Source organism: Canis aureus, chromosome 10 (genome assembly GCF_053574225.1).
Source record: "Canis aureus isolate CA01 chromosome 10, VMU_Caureus_v.1.0, whole genome shotgun sequence".
NCBI lineage: Eukaryota > Metazoa > Chordata > Mammalia > Carnivora > Canidae > Canis > Canis aureus.
In genome coordinates this window covers 66090879-66113999 of record NC_135620.1, presented here as the reverse complement: position 1 = coordinate 66113999, position 23121 = coordinate 66090879, and the positions used below count along the sequence as shown (strand labels likewise).

At 37.2% G+C, this 23121-nt stretch overlaps 1 protein-coding gene and 1 long non-coding RNA gene across 9 annotated transcripts in view; one reads left to right on the top strand and one right to left on the bottom strand.

Annotated features, from left to right (window-relative positions):
• The window catches only part of TMEM245 (transmembrane protein 245), a 102034-nt gene that overhangs the window by 33485 nt on the left and 45428 nt on the right, over positions 1-23121 (top strand). For 5 of the 6 annotated variants that reach the window (XM_077912835.1, XM_077912833.1, XM_077912837.1 and 2 more), the window contains exons 7-10: positions 1793-1816; positions 6950-7054; positions 11771-11853; positions 17837-17927. In XM_077912835.1, coding sequence (XP_077768961.1) covers positions 1793-1816; positions 6950-7054; positions 11771-11853; positions 17837-17927 — 303 coding nt within the window. The remainder of the gene's footprint in view (positions 1-1792; positions 1817-6949; positions 7055-11770; positions 11854-17836; positions 17928-23121) is intronic. The other variant, XM_077912834.1, reaches the window with a different exon arrangement.
• The window catches only part of LOC144322634 (uncharacterized), a 67286-nt gene continuing 47054 nt past the window's right edge, over positions 2890-23121 (bottom strand). For 2 of the 3 annotated variants that reach the window (XR_013388290.1, XR_013388288.1), the window contains exons 3-4: positions 20428-20596; positions 7354-7627 (exon numbers count right to left, since the gene is read on the bottom strand). This is a non-coding gene — a long non-coding RNA (uncharacterized LOC144322634). Of the gene's footprint in view, positions 3114-7353; positions 7628-20427; positions 20597-23121 lie in introns of those variants that run through there. The other variant, XR_013388289.1, reaches the window with a different exon arrangement.

Here is a 23121-nt window from a genome sequence, read left to right as displayed (position 1 = left end):
GATAACTGGGGTTCACGAGAGGTGGAAGGAAATAAATCTTTTAAACCCATCATAAAATCTCCTGGGGCAACAGAGAAGCAGGGGGATATGTTTTACATATTGCCTTTCAATATTTTAGTTCTCATCAGTGCAAGAGGGGACAATGCCCATTTCCTGAGCTCTTGCCAATGCTAGATAGCATAATGTAACAAAAAGTCCTTTTCAGTTTCATAAAAAGTATCTCAGAGTTGTTTTAAATTGAAATTTAAAAAAATTAAAATGAGATTGCTTATTGGGTATTTATATTATATTTTATTTTGTGATTTGCCTGTTTGTATTCTTACCTTTTTCAAGTTTTTAAATAAGAAAGAGTCTAAGACTTCTCACAGATTTTAACATATTTATCACATCTTCCTGGTGGTAGGGTAAAGCTTTGTCTTACCAGAGCAGATAGAGTCCTTCAGACTGTTTAAATAGAGCAACTCTTATTTAAGTTAACTTCTGACAGCCTTACCACTGTCAGAGGGGATGCACGCTGAATCTTGTTTGCAGAATCCCGTGTACTTGTGTTTGGAAAACTTCACTTAAGACCAACTCTATAGACGTGTCAGTTGAAGTTCCAGGGGTATCAGAAGTATTTGTTATGGAGTAGAGTTTTTTTTTTCTTTTTTTATGGAGTAAAAATTTTTCATTTTTTATTTAGATTTGTATGCCAATTTGTCCTTAAGGATAGTAAAATGAATAAAACTAGCTTTTTTGGCTATAATAATAAAAAAATAATATAAAAATATTCTGATAAATATATCAGAATAAATGGCTATTACAAACTGAATATTTGTCTAATTATAATTGATGCTGTGAACTCACTTATAATTGTTCTGTCTAGTATAATGATATATATGAGCTGCTGCTTTGGAGAGTAAATCTATTTTTCATGTTTCCATTAAATTTTGATTGATCAGACTAGTGTTTTTGAAAATATTCCTCTACGAGAGATGGTTTAAAAGTATAGTTTTAAACATGCATTGAATGTACTTTTAGTAAAGACTCTGCAGAGAGCATTTACAGTTTCTCTGATGAAATTGTGCTTTTTATATCACTAGTAATGCCTTAAATTCTATGGTTAGTAATTTTTACCTCATTTGTCCACTAACTAGCATTAGTTATTACAGTGCTAAATATTGTGAGATATTTAAATGAGGTAACATATATGTGAAAGAAAGGATGTTACATAAGGTAGAAGTCTGCCAAAAAATTGAGATGGAAGGAAATACACCAAATTTTAGCAGAATCTTAGATTTGTCAGTGAATACCTGGTGTTCCAAATGAGCACTGAAGTATTTTACTGTTTAAAAAATTTGAAATAACCAATACTGTAAAGCTACAAAGTTCAATAAGCACATAGTATATGAACATGAGTTAATTTATTTAGGAACTAAAATTTTTTTTGGTGCATGATATGTGAAAGGATCTTAATTATTATTTCAACTTCTGGAATTTGATATAACTAAGCTGACAAGCATTCAGGTTATTTTATATATTTTTTTTAATTGTCGAATTACCAACAAAGCTTGTAGTTATTTCAGTCATTGTGTATCTTAAACGAATACTATATTCACTTAATTTTAAAACTTTGTTAATGCAGTACAATTATTTTTCTAGGTTTTTTTTTTTTTTTTTTTTTTTTGGTCTAGGATTATTTTCCTCCTCATACTCTCGGTGACTTTCTTTTCTTTTCATACTATTATTGCATTCTCTAATGATATTCCACTGTTCTTATCTTCCCTTTCTTACCTTACCCCCTGTCCTCAAGCTCTGGCACTGGCTAAATAAGAAGGTAAATGAACACATGGATGTTGGTTTTTACTATTGAATTCTGTAACTTCCCCCTGTATCTCCTTTCTCATTCTGTTTCTGTCCATATGTCAAAACTAGTTTTTGCTTTTAAAGTTCAAATTAATAAGCTATGGAAGGTCGTGAAGCATTGATACCGTCACAGTACACCTTGCTAAACACCCAAAGCTATTTAGGATATATGATTGCTGTCTCCTTGCCCAGGTGTGTGTAAGAGGTTCTGTCTTATAGTCTTTTTGTCCACTGTGAGTGATTGCCTCATTTTCAGCTCTATAATGTGGCTCAACCTGATACTCTAGTCTCCTTTGATGTGTGAGAGAGCACATTAGGTAATAGTTATCCAAAAGGAAAGGGAACTTTTTTTTTTTTTTTTAAGATTTTATTCATTTGTTTGAGAGAAAGCATGAACAGGAGGGAGAGGCAGAGGGAGAGAGGCTCCCTACTGAGCGGGAAATCAGACCAGAGGCTCCATCTCAGGACCCCGGGATCATGACCTGAGCTGAAGGCAGGTGCTTAACCTACGGAGCCACCCAGGTGTCCTGGAAAGAACTTTTTATTGCTACTTAAATGACAGGAATTTTTTTAAAAGATAAATCTGTGAAATATTTGATACACTTGGCTGGTTATTTTATATACTGTCTTTTTTTTTTTTGAAGATAGTATTCTAGGATTTCATTTTTAACTTAAAAAAGATCCTAGTCCTGGTCTGTGACCTTTAATTTCATGTATTTCCCAAGGTATGAGGTTGTGTGTATGGTGAATGCTTCACATGATTTGCATGGAGTAGGTACATTGTTAATAACTTCGATAAAGGTTAATCCAGATAAATTAGGAGTGCCTTACTTCTGACATGTAGTCCACATATAGTAGTTGTAGACTTAAATTCATCAAATCCCTAGGATGGATAGCAAGAGATGACACTTATGTGTATTGTATTTAAACATAACAAGACTCTAAAATTTTCAGTGGAAATAATATACAGGCCTTAAGAAAGATGTGGCACTTCTTAGAAATAGATCTCTACACTTTTTTTTTTTTTTTTAAGATTTTATGTATTTATTCATGAGACACAGAGAGAGAGAGAGAGAGAGAGAGAGAGAGAGGCGCAGAGAGACACAGGCAGAGGGAAAAGCAGGTCCCATGCAGGGAGCCTGACGTGGGACTTGATCCCGGGACTCCAGGATCACGCCCTGGGCCAAAGGCAGGTGCTAAACCGCTGAGCCACTCAGGGATCCCAGATCTCTACACTTTTGAGTGTAGAGATTAGGATTTTCTTCTTTCTGTTGAAGAAGAAGAAAAGGCAGACTTGACAATGCCTAAACTTCTGAATTTTCAATTGAAAATAAACTGTGTAAAATAAAAAGATAAATACACTTGCCAACTGACCACCCCACCCCCCGCCCCCATCAACATATATGCTATTGTCTGTGTCTCCATTCCCTGCAAAACTAATATGAATAAATGAATTCAATCCTTGGCAAATGATAGTGTTGCAAACAAAAGTCACATTTTCTTATTTTGATCAAAGTAGGTGGTTTTAAACATTTCTCCAGCTTTTGTATATTGAAATGAAATTGTCCTCAAGGGATAAAAGGAGAGCTAAAGTCATTAGGTTCAATTTGATTTAACTTTCAGGGCTACATGAGTTAGATGACCTAATTTAGGAGCCTAATTCGTAGCTCATCAGTTGTGACTCAGTTTAAAAAGATTCCTAAGAGATCAAGTGACGATTTCCTTTCTTTGATGATTCCATGGTGTAGCATAGGTGGAGAGCAGGAGTAATTGCTTTAAGTTCTGGGACTGTGCATTCCAGGAAAGCACATAAATAAGTTGAGGTCTATTTTCTTACATTACATCCAAGGTCAGAAAATTTGTAGCACTGGGTATTTGGTATTTCAGGTTCAAGTGGGGTGAACTAGGAAACTAATTCAAGTGAAGTGAGGGTGAGAGAGAACATATCTGTGGTTAATTGAGACATAAGGCTTGTTTTATTTTTTAGTATTGATTATTTGCACTAAGACTCAATGAGAATTTGGTTAAAAAAAAACAAAAACAAAATGGAAGCCTACAGGCTCAGACTAATGAAATAGAAGAGAAAGCTCTTTAGTGGAACGATACACTCTTAATAGCTTGCTATAAATGAAGCCAGTTTAGAAGTTTCAAAGTCTTGCAGTATACTATACATTTACTGACTTCTCTAAATTTAAAAAAATGTATGCCCTTCTTTCACACTTGAAACATTCAGAATGTCATTTTTAAATTACCTCCCTTCCTCTTTAAGAAAATAAAGTTTAAAAACTAAAATAATTTCTCAGAGCATAGAGGGCCGGGGAGATCACCAGGGACAGTGTGGCTTCTACAGGCAGGCAGTAATGACAGCTGATGGCAGTGGTGACAGGTGGTGTGGATCCTGCTGCCCAAAGCTGAGCACGGCACAGGATCTGCCCCCGGCATTTCTTTAGGAATTTTCTCCTCCATTCCCTTCTGCTTCTCCATTGCTTCTTACATCCATATTTCTCCTTCTATGTCTGAGTTTCTGTTTTCTTGAGAGTCTTGTTCCATTTACTCTTTCTGGGAGTTCTTTTCCTCTATGTAAATTTTCTGTCGCTTTGTTGTTTCTTTTTTATTAGTTGGTCCTTTGTTCTATACACCAACTACCCCCAGCCACGCTTTTTTTCCCTCCTGTTTCGGCTTTTTATTTATTTATTTTATTTATTTATATCTAAAGATTTTATTTATTTATTCATGAGAGACACACACACACACACAGAGGCAGAGACACAGGCAGAGGGAGAAGCAGGCTCCATGCAGGGAGCCCGACATGGGACTCGATCCCGGGTCTCCAGGATCAGGCCCTGGCCTGAAGGCAGCGCTAACCCGCTGAACCACCCGGGCTGCCCTTGTTTTGATTTTTTAAAGAAAATCACTCTTTATTCTTTAATAAGTCTTTCCCTTTCTTTCCCAGTCTTCTCTCTCTTTACCTGTCTCCCTTTTTGTTCTGTATTTTTACCTTACCTTAGCTGGCCATAATGTGAATAGATTCCCCCTCTCCACCTTTTTTAGTTGATGTACTGAGCATCTTAAATGGTTTTATTTATTTTAAACTTTGAATGAAACATCTAACCCTCACTGTTACCCTTGAAAATAAATTTTTATTTTAGGTAATTGTTAGTGTGGATTTTCCCCAATCCTTGGGTATTTTATTTGGCTTCTGATAGAAAAATTCTACCCTGATTTAAAAACAAAGTTTGGTTTTGTCATGTTAATATACCTAATGTGTTTGTGAATTCCATGTTTTATATGTGAGAAATACCCAGACTTACATTTAGATATATTTTATAAATAAAGCATGTTTACATTAAAAAATGTATTTCAGAATAGACATTTTTTTAAACAATTGGGGCTTCCAAGTTATCTTTGGAAATTGTTAATTTGTGAATACAAATCTGTTCTTAATTCTGAAATTATTTATGTTTGTCTGTTTATATATATATTTGAGCTTTTACCATGCGTCATGCACTGTCAGGCTTGGGAACTACATACAAAGAGGAACAATACAACACTAGCTCTTTCCTCAGGACACTGTCTCAAGAACCATGTGCAGAGATGGTTTCTGATTGTAAAACTTTTCAGTTTCATTGATTTTAAAATGTACATTCAAAATATGACATCTGACCTTCCATATCTTAGAAACTTGTTACTACTTTATTTTAATCTCTGCATTGTCTCTGATGCTTTGGTAGCATGCACTGAAAATTAACTTTTCTGTTCGAAGCTGTAATTGTCAAGAGAAAAGATGAACTTTTTAATCTTTGGGTTCACTGCAGCATTGCTCTCTTAGTAACAGTTATCTTTCATAAAAGATAAAGGGATGCAAGCTTATAGCATGGAATGGGAAATAAATGTTTTAGAAGTCATGTTTTGTTTTTAACCACCATTCTTTGCTCTTGTATGTTTTAACTCACTGGAGAGCATAATTCAGATATAAATTAAGACTAACCTATTCAGCAATGCTGTAGTTTATGTAGGGGTTGAGGGGTGCAGTATGGTGTTTCTATTTGATTTTATTTTTGAAATGTTAAATGGTAGCTTTGTATGGCAGGAATTTTAAAAATCTGTCAGAATTATTACAAATTCTGAAAACAAAAATTCTTTTTAAATGTACGATTATTTGTGATTGTGAAAGATGAGAGAAGTTATACTCAAAATGGAATGTTGTTTTAGGGGGTATTCAGGGAGAACATAATTATAATTATTCATTAAGGAATAAGCATTACGGTAATGTTTATTCTTTATTTACAGTCAATTTGTCCTAAAGCTTATGTTTTAAACAGAATGGAAATTTCAAATGGAATATCCTATTTCAAAAAGTATTTTGTTATGAAATATTTCAAATATAAAAAAGATGTAAAGAATATCAGTGAAACTGTCCTCCAGCTTAATAAAGCGTTACTGTATAATTAAGGCCCATTTTATATGCCTCCTGATTTAGCATCTACCTCCTCACCTTCCCCCGCATCCAGGGTAATATTCTGAAATTGATACTTATCATTACCTTAATATTAGATTTTTTATTATTACTGTTTTTATAACCTTAATGGCATCAAAGGGAAAACCATATTTTGAATGTAATTCCTATTTTAATTTGTTCCTATTTTGCCTACATAATTTAGGGTATACCTCTTTTGTTAGAGGCATACTTTTTCTAAAACCATCTATATTTGCTAATTGACAGCAAAATTTCATGAGATTTGAGGTCAGCTAATGTATTATCATTATTTTTCATTTAAATATTTTATTTCATTTAGAATATTTACCAGATTGTAAATTACAATTTGAAATGTAAATATACCACTGTATAGGAATTCAAAGGTAAATATAAATTATGTTCAAATTGACTACCTTTTCTTAGAATAATAAACTCTGTATAACAACAGTAATTAATGCTATTAGTTAATTTTCTGAAGTTGCTTACAGCTTTCACTGCTTTAATCATTATGCCATAGTTTGATTTGCAATGCTGAATATCCTATTTTGTCTTGATATTTGAATATGTATGCATTTTTATTAAGTTGTGCTTGAAAGATAAGTAATTCTCTTTTTCGTTTCTGTGCAGATGATCATCTGGTTGGAGAAGATGTTAGACAAAATAATAAGCATTTTCATCATATTTTTGTTAGTGATAGGAACCCTTCTTTTAGCCCTACTCCTGACTGCAAAGGTAGAGTATAACAATTACTATTGCCATTAAAAAACTCTTGTTAGAATTGTATATGCAGGGGTGCTGCATGACTCAAGTCAGTTAAAGCCTCTCACTCTTGGTATGAGCTCAGGTCTTGATCTCAGGGTTGTAAATTTCAAGTCCTGCGTTGGGCTCCATACTGGGCATGAAGACTACTTAATAAAGAATTATAGTATGTATAAGAAGCTGGCAGAAGCTGCCAGGGAAAACTTACCTTGTTATATATAACGATTAAATTATTTATGATTTTTACATTATGAGTTTTGCCATGAATTTACCTACTTTATATTTTCTTATGTGCATTTCAATTTTGTTACCAAAATGCTCAGATATGATGGCAGATGAAGAAATTGAGATAGTGAAGAATAAGTGGCTTCTTTGAATGGGAGAACTATTTTGGTGAAAATGACCATTCAGTTCTACTTGTGTAGGTGAAAAATTTCAGGATCATCCTTGACTTCATTCTTTCCTTTTGTATCTACTTCATCAAAAAATCCTTTTTGGCTTCATCTTGGGGTAATACCAGGGCAAGGATGTCATAATTCCTTTCCACTGAAAGCAAGATCAAAACAGTATAAAATTATTAAAAACCCTCTGACACTTGAGTGGCTCAGTCTGTTAAGTGTCTGATGGTTCAGATCATGATCCTAAGATCCAGAGACTAACCCCTGTGTTGGGCTCCCCACAGAGCAGGTAGTCTGCTTCTCCTTCTCCCTCTGTCCCTCCTCTTGCTTGCATGCATAAATCAATTAATCAATCAATCGTCAAAAAAGTTACTAAAATACATATCAGGGCATTGGAAAACCATCAGGCAATGATTTGAGGAGTATTTGCTCATTAAAAACTGTTACTGTAACTGGTGAAACAGGTAGTTTGTGGCTTTCTTGCTTGGAGTTTTTCTCATCCCGCATTGGGTAGGCAGCAGAAACCTGCAGCTTTTCCTGTGGAAGGTGGTAGACTTGGTTTGGGGCTGACAGGAGAGCAGCTGTAAATTAAAGGGGTGATTCTGGAAGCAAGAGAGCCATGGATGGCTTATTAATAAGATTAACAAACCATATATCCTAAATTGATATATGGGAGCCTGCAAGGAGCCCTGTGAACATTGAAAACCTGGGAGGATTTGCAAATTGTGCCTTTGATTGCATTTCTCAACTCTTACACATCTTAGGCTGCAGAGGATAAAGATTCCTATTATGAAGTATCTGAGCATGATTTCTGCCAAAATCATTTGCTAACCGCTAAGGTATACAGGATCAAGGGAAGGCTTTAGGCCTTAAAAAAATAATAATAAAAAACACTGAGCAGAAACATCAGTAAAAAAAAAAAAAAAAAAAAAAAAAGGAAACATCAGTGACCGGGAAGGCAGATTTTGTAGCTTGACTACAGATAAGTTAATTGCTTACTGAAGCAAATAGCAGCTCTCAGAAGAAGAAAACAAAATCCAGAGTTGTTAGAACACATTTCTAAATGTGGAATTATTAACCAGAAATTATTAGACACAAAAGAAACAGCAAAGTGTGACCTGGAGGGGGGTGGAGGAAAGCAGCTAAAGAAGTGGATATTTAAGTAGCCAAGATGTTGGATTTAGCAGCTATTATAAATATATATATATATATTTTTTTTTTATTTATTTTTTATTGGTGTTCAATTTACTAACATACAGAATAACCCCCAGTGCCCGTCACCCATTCACTCCCACCCCCCGCCCTCCTCCCCTTCTACCACCCCTAGTTCGTTTCCCAGAGTTAGCAGTCTTTACGTTCTGTCTCCCTTTCTGATATTTCCCACACATTTCTTCTCCCTTCCTTTATATTCCCTTTCACTATTATTTATATTCCCCAAATGAATGAGAACATATAATGTTTGTCCTTCTCCGACTGACTTACTTCACTCAGCATAATACCCTCCAGTATAAATATATTTAAAAAAATTAAAGGTAAGTATGCTAATAACATGTAAACAAATAGAGGTGCTCAACATAGAAATGGAGACTATAAAACAGAAACAAATAGAAATCCTAGAGCTGAAAAGAACAATAACAAATGAAAAATTTACTAGACAGGCTCTACAGCAGATTTGACATCCAGAAAATAAAATGAATGAATTTGAAGAAAGATCAGTAGAAAATGTCCAATTTGATGAACAAAATATTTTTTTTATTTTTTTAAATGGTGGATGAGGAGAGACTCAAACATTTGTAGGACAATATCAAAGATTCTAGTAGACATGGAATTGGTATCCCAGAAAAATGAAAGGAGAAAGAGAAGACTAGAAAAAATATTTGAAGAAATAATGGGCAAAAATGTATGAAGTTTGATGAAAAACATTAAAATAGCCAAGAAGCTCAACAAATGCTGAGTGGAATAAATCTATACAAAACAAAACTGTACCTAGACACTCATCATAGTCAAACTAGTAAAAGCCAAAGAAAGAAAAAAAATCTTGAAGGAAGCAAGAGAAAAATTACACATCACACATAGGAGAACAACAAAATAAATAATGACTGACTTCTCATAATAAACAGTGAGTATCACAAGACATTGGAATGATATATTCAGTCTTGGGGGGATAAAAAAACTGGGCAACCATGAATTTTATAATCAGTGAAACTATAAAAGTAAATCCAAAATAAAAGTATTTCTAGATAACCAAAACTGAGAATTTGTGAATAGCAGACCCACACTATAAGGAATGCTAAAGGAATTCCTTCAGACTGAGAAGTGACTCCAGAATTAACTTTATCCAAAGGGAGGAGTGAAGAGCACTTGGTAAATATGTAGGTATATATAAAAATTATTTTCCCCCTTTTTCAATTTATTTAAACAACAATTATTTAAAGAAAAGTTGTAACACTATATTGTAGAATTTATAATGCACAGAGATGAAACTATATATGCATAACCATAGCACAAAGAAGACTGGGAAACAATTATAGTGGTATGAAGTTCTTATAGATATTTTATTGGAAGTCACCATTAACTTGAGGTGGTCTGTGACAAATTAAGATGTGGTAATCAGGATGCCTGGGTGGCTCAGCAGTTGAGCATCTGCCTGACTCAGGGCGTGATCCCGGAGTCCAGGGATCGAGTCCCACATCGGGCTCCCTGCATGGAGCCTGCTTCTCCCTCTGCCTGTGTCTCTGCCTCTCTCTCTGTGTCTCTCATGAATAAATAAATAAAATCTTTAAAAAAAAAAAAAGATGTGGTAAGATTAAGATGAATAGCAACCACTAACAGATTTTAAGAGGCAATTAAATGGTATACTAAAAAAAATAGTTGCTTAACACAAAGAATAACAATAGGGATGAGGCAGAAAGCAAATCACAAAATGGCAAATCTAAATCCAGTTGTATCAATGCATATATTAGATGGGAGGCAATTAAATCATCAAGTGGCAGAAATTTTTCAGACTGGGTATAAAACAGCAAGTTCTGGCTAATTGGTATCTATAAGTTATTTAACCTTTAAATTCAAAGCGATAGGTTGATAGTAAAAGGATGAAAAAAGATATACCACACAAACTGTAAACATAAGAGTTGTAGAGTGATTATATTAATATTAGACAATGTAGTTAAATATTACTGAAGACAAGAAATGTGGGCTTTTCATTATGATAAAGGAGGTGATTCTGTAGTACGATATGGCAGTTTAAATGAGTATGTTCTTAACAGTAGAGCTCTAAAATATGTAAAGCAAAATATTCAGAATTAAAAGGAGAAATAGATAAACCAGTGATTGTAGTTAGGGATTCAGTAATACTCGTCTTGCAATAATTGAGAGAATAAGTAGATAGCAAATTAGTAAGAATATAGAAGTCTTGAAAAACACTATCAACCAATGTGAAATGACAACAGGAGAATCATGTTCTTTCGAGTAAACATGGAATGCACCAGGATAAATTATATGCTCAGTGTGCCTAATTTAAAAATAGTAAAATTCAGAGAATGTTCTCTGAAACTGACTTGTTTCTTTTTATCCCTCTCCTGTTTTAAAAAATTAATTAGCTAATTAATTCAGAGGGGGAGAGAGAGAATCTGAAGCCGACTCCATGCTGAGTGGGGAGCCTGACTTGGGGCTCAGTCTCAGCCCTGAGATCACTGAAATCAGTAGTCGGGCACTTAACTGACTGATCCATGCATCCCTATTCCCCTCGTTTTGTTGGTAAATTCTGAGATGCAGTTTCAGCTGGCTTTTTTTTTTTTTTTTTTTTTAACTCAGAAACCTTATAGAATTCCTTATTTTCTTGGTAAATTCTGAGATGCAGTTTCAGCTGGCTTTTTTTTTTTTTTTAAACTCAGAAACCTTATAGAATTCCTTATTTTCTTGTGTTTCACACTGCATCATAATTCTTTAAGCTTATGCAGTGTTGATATTGGTTACTTATACTGCAGACACGTGTGTGTGTGAACTGAATGTGCTTGTCTTGTGTATAAGTATTTAGATGTATCTTTTTATATAATTTTTCCTGAGGTTGTTGAGCTTCTTGAAGTCAGGGAGCTATTGTGTACTTTTTATTTCCATAGTGAGTGTCATAGGGCATTATGTATAATAGCTGTTCAGTACAGGTTTCTAAACTAATTGAAACTAAGATGTGTAATTATTTGTTTCTAAAAGCATTGTTCCAATAGTAGTGTAAAAAATGTTAAATTTGGCTTATTTTTTATTGAGATTCTTTTCTCTCCTATCCATAATACAGGTACATCAAGAGAGTGTACACATGATTGAAGTCACAAGCAATTTGATAAATGAGACTCTAGCAAATCACCCTGAGTGGGCAAAGTAAGAATATTATTTTGGCAAAAATAGAAATGGATGTCCTAGGTTCATTATGTATTTGGATGAAATTGATCTTCACTGATGCAGCTACTTTGGAAGAGAAAAGCTTTGATGACTGTTGTCATTGCTGTATAAGAATGGCATGTATTGGGGGATGAGGGAGAGGGAATTACCTAAGATTTTGGAAACAGTTTATGGTAAATGTCTTTATATTTGAATTGAGATTTACAGTTTATAATATGTTTATGGTTTGCAAAGCATTTTCAGCTGTGTCCTGTGTTCCTCACAGTGACTGAGGAGGTTGAAGAGACTGTTCTCATTTCACAGATGAGGAATCAGGATCAAAGGTTAAGCAAATTGAGATAATCCCCCAGTGGTAAGGTCAGCGGTTTTTCCACATCGTGTCATTTTAAAGATTTATTTATTTTAGAGAGCGTGACTGGGAGGAGGGGCAGAGGGATAGGGAGAGAATCCCGAGCAGACCCGCAGTGGAGTGCAGACCCGGATGGAGGGCTTGATCTTGCTACCCTGAGATCATGACCTGAGCTGAAACCAAGAGTCCGATGCTTAATGGACTGAGCCACCCAGATGCCCTCACATTGTATTGTATTGTATAGGCAGGGTTGGCAGTCTGTGGCTCAAGGCCAAATCCAGCCACGTGTTTCTGTAAAGTTTAATTGAAACAAACCCATAGCCATTCGTTTACCTACTGTCTATGGCTGTTTTGGGGCTGCAAGAAAAGGTAGAATGGAGTAGTTATAACACAGGTTTTATGTCCCCAGTAGCCTCAAATATTTACTCTCTGGCCCTTTACGGAAGAAATCTGCCAACCTCTGCCTTATAGGACTCTCTCTCTCTCTTTAAAATATTTTATTTATTTATTTGAGAGAGAGAGAGAGCACAAGCAGGGGGAGTGGCAGAGGGAGAGGGAGAAGCAGGTTTCCCGCTGGACAGGGAGCCCGACTTTGGGGCTCCATCCAGGACCCTGGGATCATGACCTGAGCTGAAAGCAGATGCTGAACTGACTGAGCCACCCAGGTGTTTCTTAGAGGATCTTTTTGTGTACTTGCTTAATTTGGCTTTTGTGAGAGATTTTATGTCACTGTATTGAATTTGATGACAAATGTATGGCCTGTTTTTTTTTTGTTTTTTTTGTTTTTGTTTTTGTTTTTTTTTTTACTGACTCCAGGATAGGCACTAATTTAAATTTAAGTAGGAAATATCCTGCCAATTTTAAGGCTGTAAATTGAGATGTAGCTTAATTGTCTCCTTTCAACTGACTTTATTCCTTTATGTAAAACCTGCTTGGACATTTCTTGAATTTGGTTAGAATCATATTTGAGGGGATCCCTGGGTGGCTCAGCAGTTTGGTGCCTGCCTTTGGCCCGGGGCGCAATCCTGGAGTCCCGGGATCGAGTCCCGCGTCGGACTCCCGGCATGGAGCCTGCTTCTCCCTCTGCCTCTCTCTCTCTCTCTCTGTCTATCATAAATAAATAAATAAATCTTAAAAAAATATATATTTGAATATCCTTAAAAGGATGTCTTTCACAATATATTTCTCTGCACTTATCTCCTGTTATCCACAGCATACTCAAAGTGTTTGTCCTTAGTGTTTCTGGTTAGTTACAAATTGTATATCTGTACAAAGGAATGATACTTAGGATTAAATAAAAATGAACTGTATATGTAGCAGCATGGATGAATCTCAAAATAGTTATAGTGAAAGAAGTCAGACAAAAAAAATACAATGTGATTCCATTTATGCTAAGTTCTAGGAAATGCAAACTAATCTATAGTGACAGAAGGATCAGTGGTTATCTGTGGGTAGGAGTGGACTCTGGGAAAGGAGTACATAGAGGCACAAGGAAACTCTTGAGAGTGATAATGTTCATTATCTTGATTAAAGATAGAAGAAGAGAAGTGGCATAAACAGACTCATTCTAGAATAATGTTTCCCTCTGTACTGTGGAGAAAACATGACAGGGTACAAGATTTGAGCCTTTTAGACCAGTTAAAATTTGGAGTAAACCAGATGAGAGATGATGAAGCCCTTAATTATGGACAGTTGTGGAAATGAACAGGATGGACAGATTTATAAGACCTTAAGGTGGGTAGTTGGTGATTAATTGGATATAGTTGGAAAAAATCTAGCATTGTGTTTCTGGTTTTGGAAGTTAGAAGATGATGGTAGATTCACCAGCATAGTAAATTGAGGAGCAGATACGGTGGGAAAGAATTCACTTTTTTACTTGTTGAGTCTGAAGTGCCAATGATAAGTGTAAGCATCCAGTAGGCCATTGGCTATGTTGGTGTGTAGTTCAGGAGAGAGATCTGGCTTGAAGTTAAAAGATTGGCAGCCTTGATATCTCAGTGGCCCCCCTTCTTCAGTGGTTATTCTTCTGTAGTGGAAACAAGTCTAGAGCCCCTCTGTACTGGTTTTCTATTGCAATAGGACTATCTCTGCTACAAAATTGAAGGCACATATAATCTGTGGAGCTCCAGATCAGAGTAGTTTAGAAAGTTGCTTGTTGGGGCGCCTGGGTGGCTCCATCAGTTAAGTGTCCACCTTTAGCTCAGGTAATGATCTCAGGGTCCTGGGATCGAGTCCCATTTTGGGCTCCCTGCTCAGTGGGGAGTCTGCTTCCTCTCTCTCCCTGTGCCCCTCCCCCTGCTGTTCTCTCTCTCTCTCTCCCTTTCAAATAATTAAAATATTAAGAAATAATAAAAAATACTTGTTTTCATTTTTAAAATTTGAAATACTTCTGGATTCACAGGGCCTGGCAAAGAAAGAGTCCATGGGGAGGTCCCATGGACTCTTCATGCCACCTCCTCTAATGTCATCTTGCATAACTATAATACAATAACAAAACTAGGAAATGGACATTTGTGTGTATGTGTGTGTGTGTTTGCGGTTTTATCATGTGTAGCTTCCTGTAAGCTATCAAGACCATCAAGATACATAGCTCTTCCATAACCACAGGCTTCCTCATGCCGGCCCTTTTTAGCCAGATCTACAGCATAATTCTGTTGAAATTCAGTGAAGATGTTGTATGTATTGCTAGTGTGTTCCCTTTTATTACTGTGTAATATTCCATATAGGAAGGTTTCTTTTCTTTTTTTAAGATTTATTTTATTTAAGCACATGTGAGCTGGGGGAGAGGCAGAGGGAGAGAGAGAGAATCCCAAGTACACTCTGTGCTGAGCAGGACCCCGACTTGGGGTTTAATCTCAAAACCCTGAGATCATGACCTGAGCTGAAACCAAGAGTTAGATGCCCAACTGACTGAGCCAGGTGTCCCATGTATGAAGGTTTTTAAAAGCTGTTTAGACTTTGATGATTTGTGAAAAGTGTGATTCTTTTGTAGCAGATTAATGGAGGTGGATATGAATACTAATGGCTCTTGAAGTCTGAGTACTCAGTGGATTCCTGTCCTGAAGATGGCAGTTGACTTTGTGGAAAATTCACATGTGTATACCTAATGGAGGAGAAAGAGTTAAGAATGGGTCAGGGGTGCCTGGGTAGCTCTGTCGGTTAAGTGACCAACTCTTGGTTTACACTCAGGTCATGATCTCCAGGTCCTGAGGTCAAGCCTGGTATTGGACTCCCCATTCACCGGGGAGTCTGCTCTTCTCCCACTCCATCTCCCTCTGCCCCTGCCCCTGTTCAGAAGCGCACATACACATACTTTTTCTCTCAAATAAATATATCATTAAAAAGAAAAAATTGATCAGGTACACTTTCTTCCAATGTAGTGCACATTTTTACACCCTGAGTAAGTACCTCGACTTCCCATGAGTGTGTTTGGTGAGTGTGTTTGGTGACAAAGACAGGACAGGGTCATCTTTACAGAGCTTCATAGAAAATAAAGTTGAAGGTGGAGCACATCTTAATTCTTGCCTCGGATGGTTCTGTTCACTTGGAGTCCATTTCCTACTTTCTGTGAACTAGTCTCAAGCCTGTTGATTCTCATGACCCTCATTAGGAGATGGCATTAAAATGATACTGAATGTGACTTCCCCCTTCTATTACTTGGGAGGAATCCAGGCTAAGCTAAGTTGTTTTTAATTGGTTTTTTCTCTTTGTAGGTCATATCTTGATACAGATTAACCAGGAAGATTGGGGTAGTCCGGGTCAGTTTGTAGGAACTTGATTTCTCCTGAGGGATCCCTCTTAGGGTACAAGAGTTATTGAATGGCTTTGATTGGTATAAGATCAAGGCACATCCACCTTGTCTCAGCCAAGGTTGCTCAAGTGTTTTTGGCCCTTTGTCTCCTAGAGGGCACTCATGTGATCTGGACAGAGCCAAGATCTTTGACTTGGCCTCATGACAGCTCTTCCTATCTGTGGCTCTTAGGACACGTGTGTGTACGTGTTGGCAAAGTGTTTTCACAGTAGCCAGCAAGAATTTATCAGGCCTAATAGACACTTGTTAGTCATTAAAGATCTATTCAAATATTAATATGAATCCCCATACTTTAACACTAGAGGTTATAATTTTCCCCATAAAATGTCATGCCAGAAAACTGAAAATATTCAGCAGTTCCTTCAAAGCACTGATGAACCTCTAAATACTAGAGTAATTTAAGAGCTACTTAATTTCTCCCAAATCCCATCTCTATTTAAAGATCTCAATTTCCTGTTCACATTTTCATAGTTAGATTATTACATTTATAATCAGCTCTAAAGTTTTGTCTTCACTTGTTGAGAAATATTTGAGAATTTGCCAAAAGTTTCAGGAATATTTTATTTGGAGTGTAGGAAGAACTGGTTAATATTAAAGATTAAAACCATTACCAATTTGACATTTCACTTTCTAATGCCTCCAAGTGCCTTTTTCTCTGGTTACAGACAAATGCTTTCCTAGGCATCACTTTTCTGGCTGTCAGAGGCAGTTGGCTTTTTCTCTTTATGACCATGTGTCTCTCTCTGTCCCTCTTGCACACACACAGAAGCAAATTATCACTTCTGATTTACTATATAAATTACTACAAGTATATTAAAATTTCTGTAAATTGAGTACATTACACATTTGACTTGACTATTGATTCTTTCTCATAAGCCAGCTTTGTAGCGTGTGTCATATTTAGGCCTCAGGAAAGTATTTAGTTACTGCTTGCCTTGATCTTTGGTCATCACTCATGGATAGTTGAAATCAGGACTATTAAATTTGTGAATGTCAACATCTCTAGTGTACAAAACTTGGGGCATATGTGTGTTACTGATTAAGGCAGGTGATACAGCCTGTGTAGTTAACAGGATTGCGGGGAGGGAGGCTGTCTCTCATGGTGCAAAGAGTGAAGCTTGTAGATGCAGCTCCTTGTATAGCTGAAACTCGGCTCAGGAGTTCCTCACATCTTAAAGAAAAAGATCTTCAGTGGGTAAAAAATTGAAAACAGTGATTCACCCTCTTAATTTTCCTTTTTTCTCTCTCATTTCTTTGCTTAGTTTCTTAGATCAGCGGTTCTCAAATTTCAGCATGTATCAGAATCACTTTCAGAGCTTGTTAGCCCCAGCCCAGTTTCTTTTTTAGTAGGTCTGGACCTGGGCCCAAGAATTTGCATGACTAACAGGTTTCCAGGCAGTTATGATGCTGTTGGTTCATGGACCATACTTTGAGAACCATTGTCCCAGATATTGACTATCCTAGTGACCCAGAACCACTTCTACTGGTGCTAAGGCAATGACCCAGGACATGTATGGACAGAGAAACCAGGCAGAGCAGAATGAAAGGGAGGTTGTGGGGGAAGTGGGTCTAAAAGTTACGGAAAGCTTGAAGGGAATCTCGAATAGTAGAATTAAGTGTTTAGGCTTGAAGTCAAGGACTCCTGCATGTGATTCATTTGTATCCATGTGTGATGACTGATCAATAATTTGTCAGTTACTGATTGTTTTAAATACATGGAATTCTAAGAGTTATTGATACAGTACATTAAAAATGTACTAGTTTTAATTTTTTCTTTCTTTTTTTTTTTAATTTTAAATTAGTTGGCTTCCTGAGGCTCAAGTAGTCCAAAGAGCCCTCAATTCTGCAGCTAACAACGTATACCAGTATGGAAGAGAATGGATAACTCACAAGGTAAGGGAAGAGCCTCTCTTTGTGGTTTTTTCTTTGCACGGTTGTCATTGGTAGGGGCTTCCTGCTTTGATGAAGTATAAATGGAGATTCTCTTTAGAACAGTTTCTGTTTTTCTTTTTTTTAAAGATTTTATTTATTTATTTATTCATGAGAGATACACACACACACAGAGAGAGAGAGAGAGGCAGAGACACAGGCAGAGGGAAAAGCAGGCTCCATGCAGGGAGCCCGACGTGGGACTCGATCCCGGTCTCCAGGATCACACCCTGGGCCGAAGGCAGGTGCTAAACCGCTGAGCCACCGGGGCTGTCCCAGTTTCTGTTTTTGAAATAGGCTTAAGTCTACAAGTCAACAAGAAACATACAAGGAAATTAGACTTTCTGAATGATTGTATTTAGTAGTGCTAGTAGCCTGAACAGAGAGATTGGTCCCTTACTGTTTGTTCATGGTAAGTATTCATTATTTGTGCATTGGTACAGAATGATCATTAAGATTGGGTGGTCAAATAAGACTTTATGGAGGGAAAAAAGTTACTAGCAAATATTAAATGTTATCTGCTGGTGACTGTGCTTGGCAGTTTCTGGTTTGTTTCATTTAATTTTTCCAAGAAACCTGTAGTAGTCTGAATTATTTTGCCTGCTTTACAGAGGAAGAAACAGGCTTAGCAAGGCTAAGTAAATTTCCAGTGGTCATGTAGTAAATTGCAGCTTGGTTTCAAACTGAAGAGTAATTCTAAATTATTTGTTCTTTCTACTGTAGCATGCTAGAAATACATACCTAGAACTGGCTTAGGTGCTTTAATGTGTCACTCATCGAGATAAATTGTGAAGGAATGATAGGTTTTAGATGACTGAAGAGAAGGAAGTGTGTATTTTAAGGGGTGATTATGTGAGCCAAGATAAGGATGCAGGAGTATGCTTGAGAACACCTTGTCTGAAGCTTTGTGGAGGTGGGTGAAGGATAGAAGAAAAGACACAGTGCAGATGAGAGTCAGCCTCCATGATACTGATTTGGGGTACCCCCTCTCCCCAGTATTACCTGTGGAAAAGAAGGTTATTTGGAGTTACAATATAGTGAAGTAATAGGAAACATCTAGGGATTGACAAGATTTGTTGCCCATAAAAAAAAGTATCATGTGATTCCTTGCTCAAAATTCAGAAAATAAAACCTCAAAAAAAGTTATCTTGAAAATTATGCATTCGTACAGTAATCGAACATAAGGATGGAATTTTTATCGAGTAAAAAATTAAGAGAAATGGGACGCCTGGGTGGCTCAGCGGTTGGGCATCTGCCTTTGGCTTCCTGCAGGGAGCCTGCTTCTCCCTCTGTGTCTCTGCCTCTCTGTCTCTGTCTCTCTCTGTCTCTCATGAATACATAAATAAAATCTTAAAAAAAAAAAAAAAAAGTTCAGAGAAAGACCTATGTAACTGATTTTCTTGAGTCCATACCAGGTAACCTATTCAAACGTCACATGGAAATCTTTAAAAAATATTTGCTGAGTAAGTAAAATATAAGTTTTTGGGTATTGATCTCTTAACTATCAGAGAAGAAGATCCAGCCATTGCAGAAGCCTTTTAGACCACTAGAACTATGTTGTATGATTTACTCTGCTGAAAGCGTGGAATTTAGTTCTTTGGTTTATCTGTTTGAGTTCTGGAATTCTTACCTATTTGGGAAGAGTTGGAGAACTGTGCTTTAGATTTTAGGGAAATGAATTTCAAATTATTTAGAGAAAAGATCTGAAACCTTTTGCTCAAGACTCGAAAAGGGAAGACAGTTGAAGAGAGATGGGTATTGCTAACAAAAGCCGTTAACATAGTCATTAGCCTGATTTGGAAGACACGGGGAAAATATCTAAAACCAACCATTGAATGTTCATTGAGTGATGAATGGGTAAGTAAAATGTGGTATATATATATAATGGAATATTATTTGGCCAAAGAAAGGAAGGAAGCACTGATACATTCTGCAACATGCATGAATCTTGAAAACACTATGCTAAGTGAAAGAAGCTGCAGACCACATACATATGATGCCATTTATATGAAATGTCTAGAAGAAATATATCTATAAAGACAGAGAGTAGAGTAGTGGTTTCCGGTGGGGGGGTGGGTAGCGGGTGAGGAATGGAGAGAAATGAGAGACTGCTGTGAGTATGGAGTTTCTTTTTGGAGTAATGAAAATGTTCCAAAATTGATTGTGGTGATGGTTACATAACTCTGAATATGTTAAAAGAAACCCTTGAATTATATGCATAAGTGGGTAAGATGTATGAATTATCTCAATAAAGTTGTTTTGGAAAAAGAACCATTGAAATTGTAAGGTAGCTTTTCTAATCTTATCCAGCTATAAAAAATCATATAAAAATTGGGTCCTAAGGAGACTGAATTGTAGAAAGGGTTGAAGCCTGAGGAAAAGGTCACATTCAGGAAAAGAAGAGTTTTTTAGGGTGTGTTTAGGTATGAACAGAGAAGGTTCCTGTCTACCTGCCCCAGCCTACCTTGTCAGCTTTATTTCCCGTATCCTCCATGCATTATTTGGTTTCTACCCAGATCTGCTAGTTTGCTGTTTTCTCAAATCCAGTGTACTTTCTTCATTCAATATCCTTGCTTGAGCTTACCTTTCTGCTTGATATGTTATTTCCAAAATTTGTATCTGGAGATGCTGCCCTGAAACAGCAAGAGAGTAAGTTGTGAATGCGTTTTGAATGTCCCTTCTCCCATGACTAGAATAAAGAAAGTGACAGCCAGTCCATAAATGTGCCAGGCACTGTTGTAAGTGTTAGGGAAAAGCAGTAAATCAGAAAGAGTTACCACCCTCCAGGAGCTTACTCTCATGAGAGGAGGCAGACATGAAACAAGTAACCATTGCAAAATGACCTAAAAGTGCTGTGACAAGGTAATATAGAGAGTGATCCAGGGTGATGTATTAGCTAGAATGCCAGAGAATGTCTCTGAGAAGGTGATGCTTTCACTAAGACTGGAGGTCTGGGAAAAGAACATTTCAAAATGAGGGTATAGAAAGGAACAAACTTGAAGGAAAGAAAGAAGGCCAGTATGGCTGGAATGAGGGATGTGGTGACAGGACAAGCCACAGGTCCTAACAAGAAGTTGGGATTTTAATTTAGTTACAAAGGTAAACATGGATTTAAAGCAGAAAGGAATATGGCCTGATTTAGGATATCGAAAGCTCGTTTTGGCTGCTCTGTGGAGCGAAGGGCAGAAATGGGGGAGAGGGCAAGGGGCTGGCTCAGATTATTCTGGTAGTCTAGGGGAGATTGTTGACGACTTGGATGAGGATGGTAGAAAAGGGAATTGAGAGAAGAAGTCACATTTGGGGTATAGTTTTGAGGTTGGTTCTTCTAGGAATTACTGTTTGTAATTGGATATGGAGTGAAAGGGAAGGAAGTTTTCAGTTACCCAACTGTAAGGGTTGCTGTGCCACTTCCTGAGATGGACAGACTTGGAAAGTGATGGGGTCACGGGAGACTTACAGACAGTCATAATTCTGTTTGGGGTGTGTTAAGTTTGAGATACCTATCAGACCTCTAAGTCAAGATCTCAGAAAAGGCAATTGGACATACATAGCTGGGGTTCTGGGAAGAGATCTGGGCTGTAGGTGGAAATTTGAATATCGTCAGATAGCACCTATCACTCTACCCATCAGTAGAGATGAACAGTATTAATTTGGTAGCGCTGCCATAACAAGATACCACAGGCTGGGTGTTCATATAACACAAATTTATTTTCTCATGATTCTGCAGGCTAGAAGTCCAAGATCAAGGTGTTGGTGGGATTGGTTTCTTTTAAGGCCTCTCTCCTTGGCTTGTAGATGCTTGTGTCTTCTTCACATGCTCATCTCTCTGTGTGTGTCTGTCTCCTAGCCTCTTCTTTTTATGAGGACACCAGTCATACTGGGGTAGGGCCCACCCTGACAACCTCATTTTAACTTGATTACCTCTTTAAATAAAGACTCTATCACCAAATCCAGTCACCTTCTGAGGTCCTGGGGCATTAGGATTTCAACAGATGAATTTAGGAGGGACACAGTTTCTCTCATAACATGGCCTAAGGAGACAATACAGACAGAAGAGGACCAAAGAGGGATTCCTGGAACACTCCAGCTTTTGAAAGTCATAGAAGTGAGCCAGTAGAGAAGACTGAGGAGGAGTAACCTGTGAGGTGGGAAGAATATCCTGTGTGTCCTAGAGGCCGAGAGATGTTTCAAGAAAGACTTGGTCAGCGGTGGTAAATTCTGTCAAGATTCCAAGCAAAGTGAGAACAGAGAACTGCCCACTGACTCACTATCCCTTTTTTTTTTAATTTTTAATTTTTATTTTTTTTATTTTTATTTTTAATTTTTATTTATTTATGATAGTCACACACACAGAGAGAGAGAGAGAGAAAGAGAGAGGCAGAGACATAGGCAGAGGGAGAAGCAGGCTCCATGCACCGGGAGCCTGACGTGGGATTCCATCCCAGGTCTCCAGGATCGCGCCCTGGGCCAAAGGCAGGCGCTAAACCACTGCGCCACCCAGGGATCCCTCACTATCCCCATTTTATAGATGAGGTTATTCGCCTTACGTTACCCAGCTCCCAAATGGCATTCCGACTACTCTTAGTGCTTCATTGTCCCTTGTATGCAAAGAGCATCTCATGTACCAACAATGGTGTCTGTGCTTTCTTGTTTCTTCTGAAACCTGGGTAGCAATGACATGACCATCAGGCTCCATGCTCTCTGGCCCAGTCTTCCTTGTGACTTGCAATACGTATTGTAATGTTACAGGATAATGTTTCAGGTTTGTGATGTTCTGCTATGGTTGGCGGCACCACAGATTTGAAATGATGCTGAATTCTGCCTCAATAGTTGTGGTGTTGTAGAGTTATTCACTGTTGTGCGATGATAAAAAGGATGCAGGTTTGAGATAATGCTTTATTGTGGCAAAAGCCACTATGCAGACAGCTTAGACTGGGGGCTCTTATGATTAAAGGAGGATCTTGGAAACTGAGCAGACAATGACAGAAAGAATTGGTAGTAGGAAGTCTGAGAGTATCTGACATTTGTGATACTTAAAGGACAAATTTAAAGTAATTAAAGGAAATTAAACTGGGGTAATTGTGGCTTTTAGCTATTTTGGGCAGCTTGCTGTGTTAGGTGTTCTTTGTTCATAGGTTGTATATGCTGTAGTTGAAAG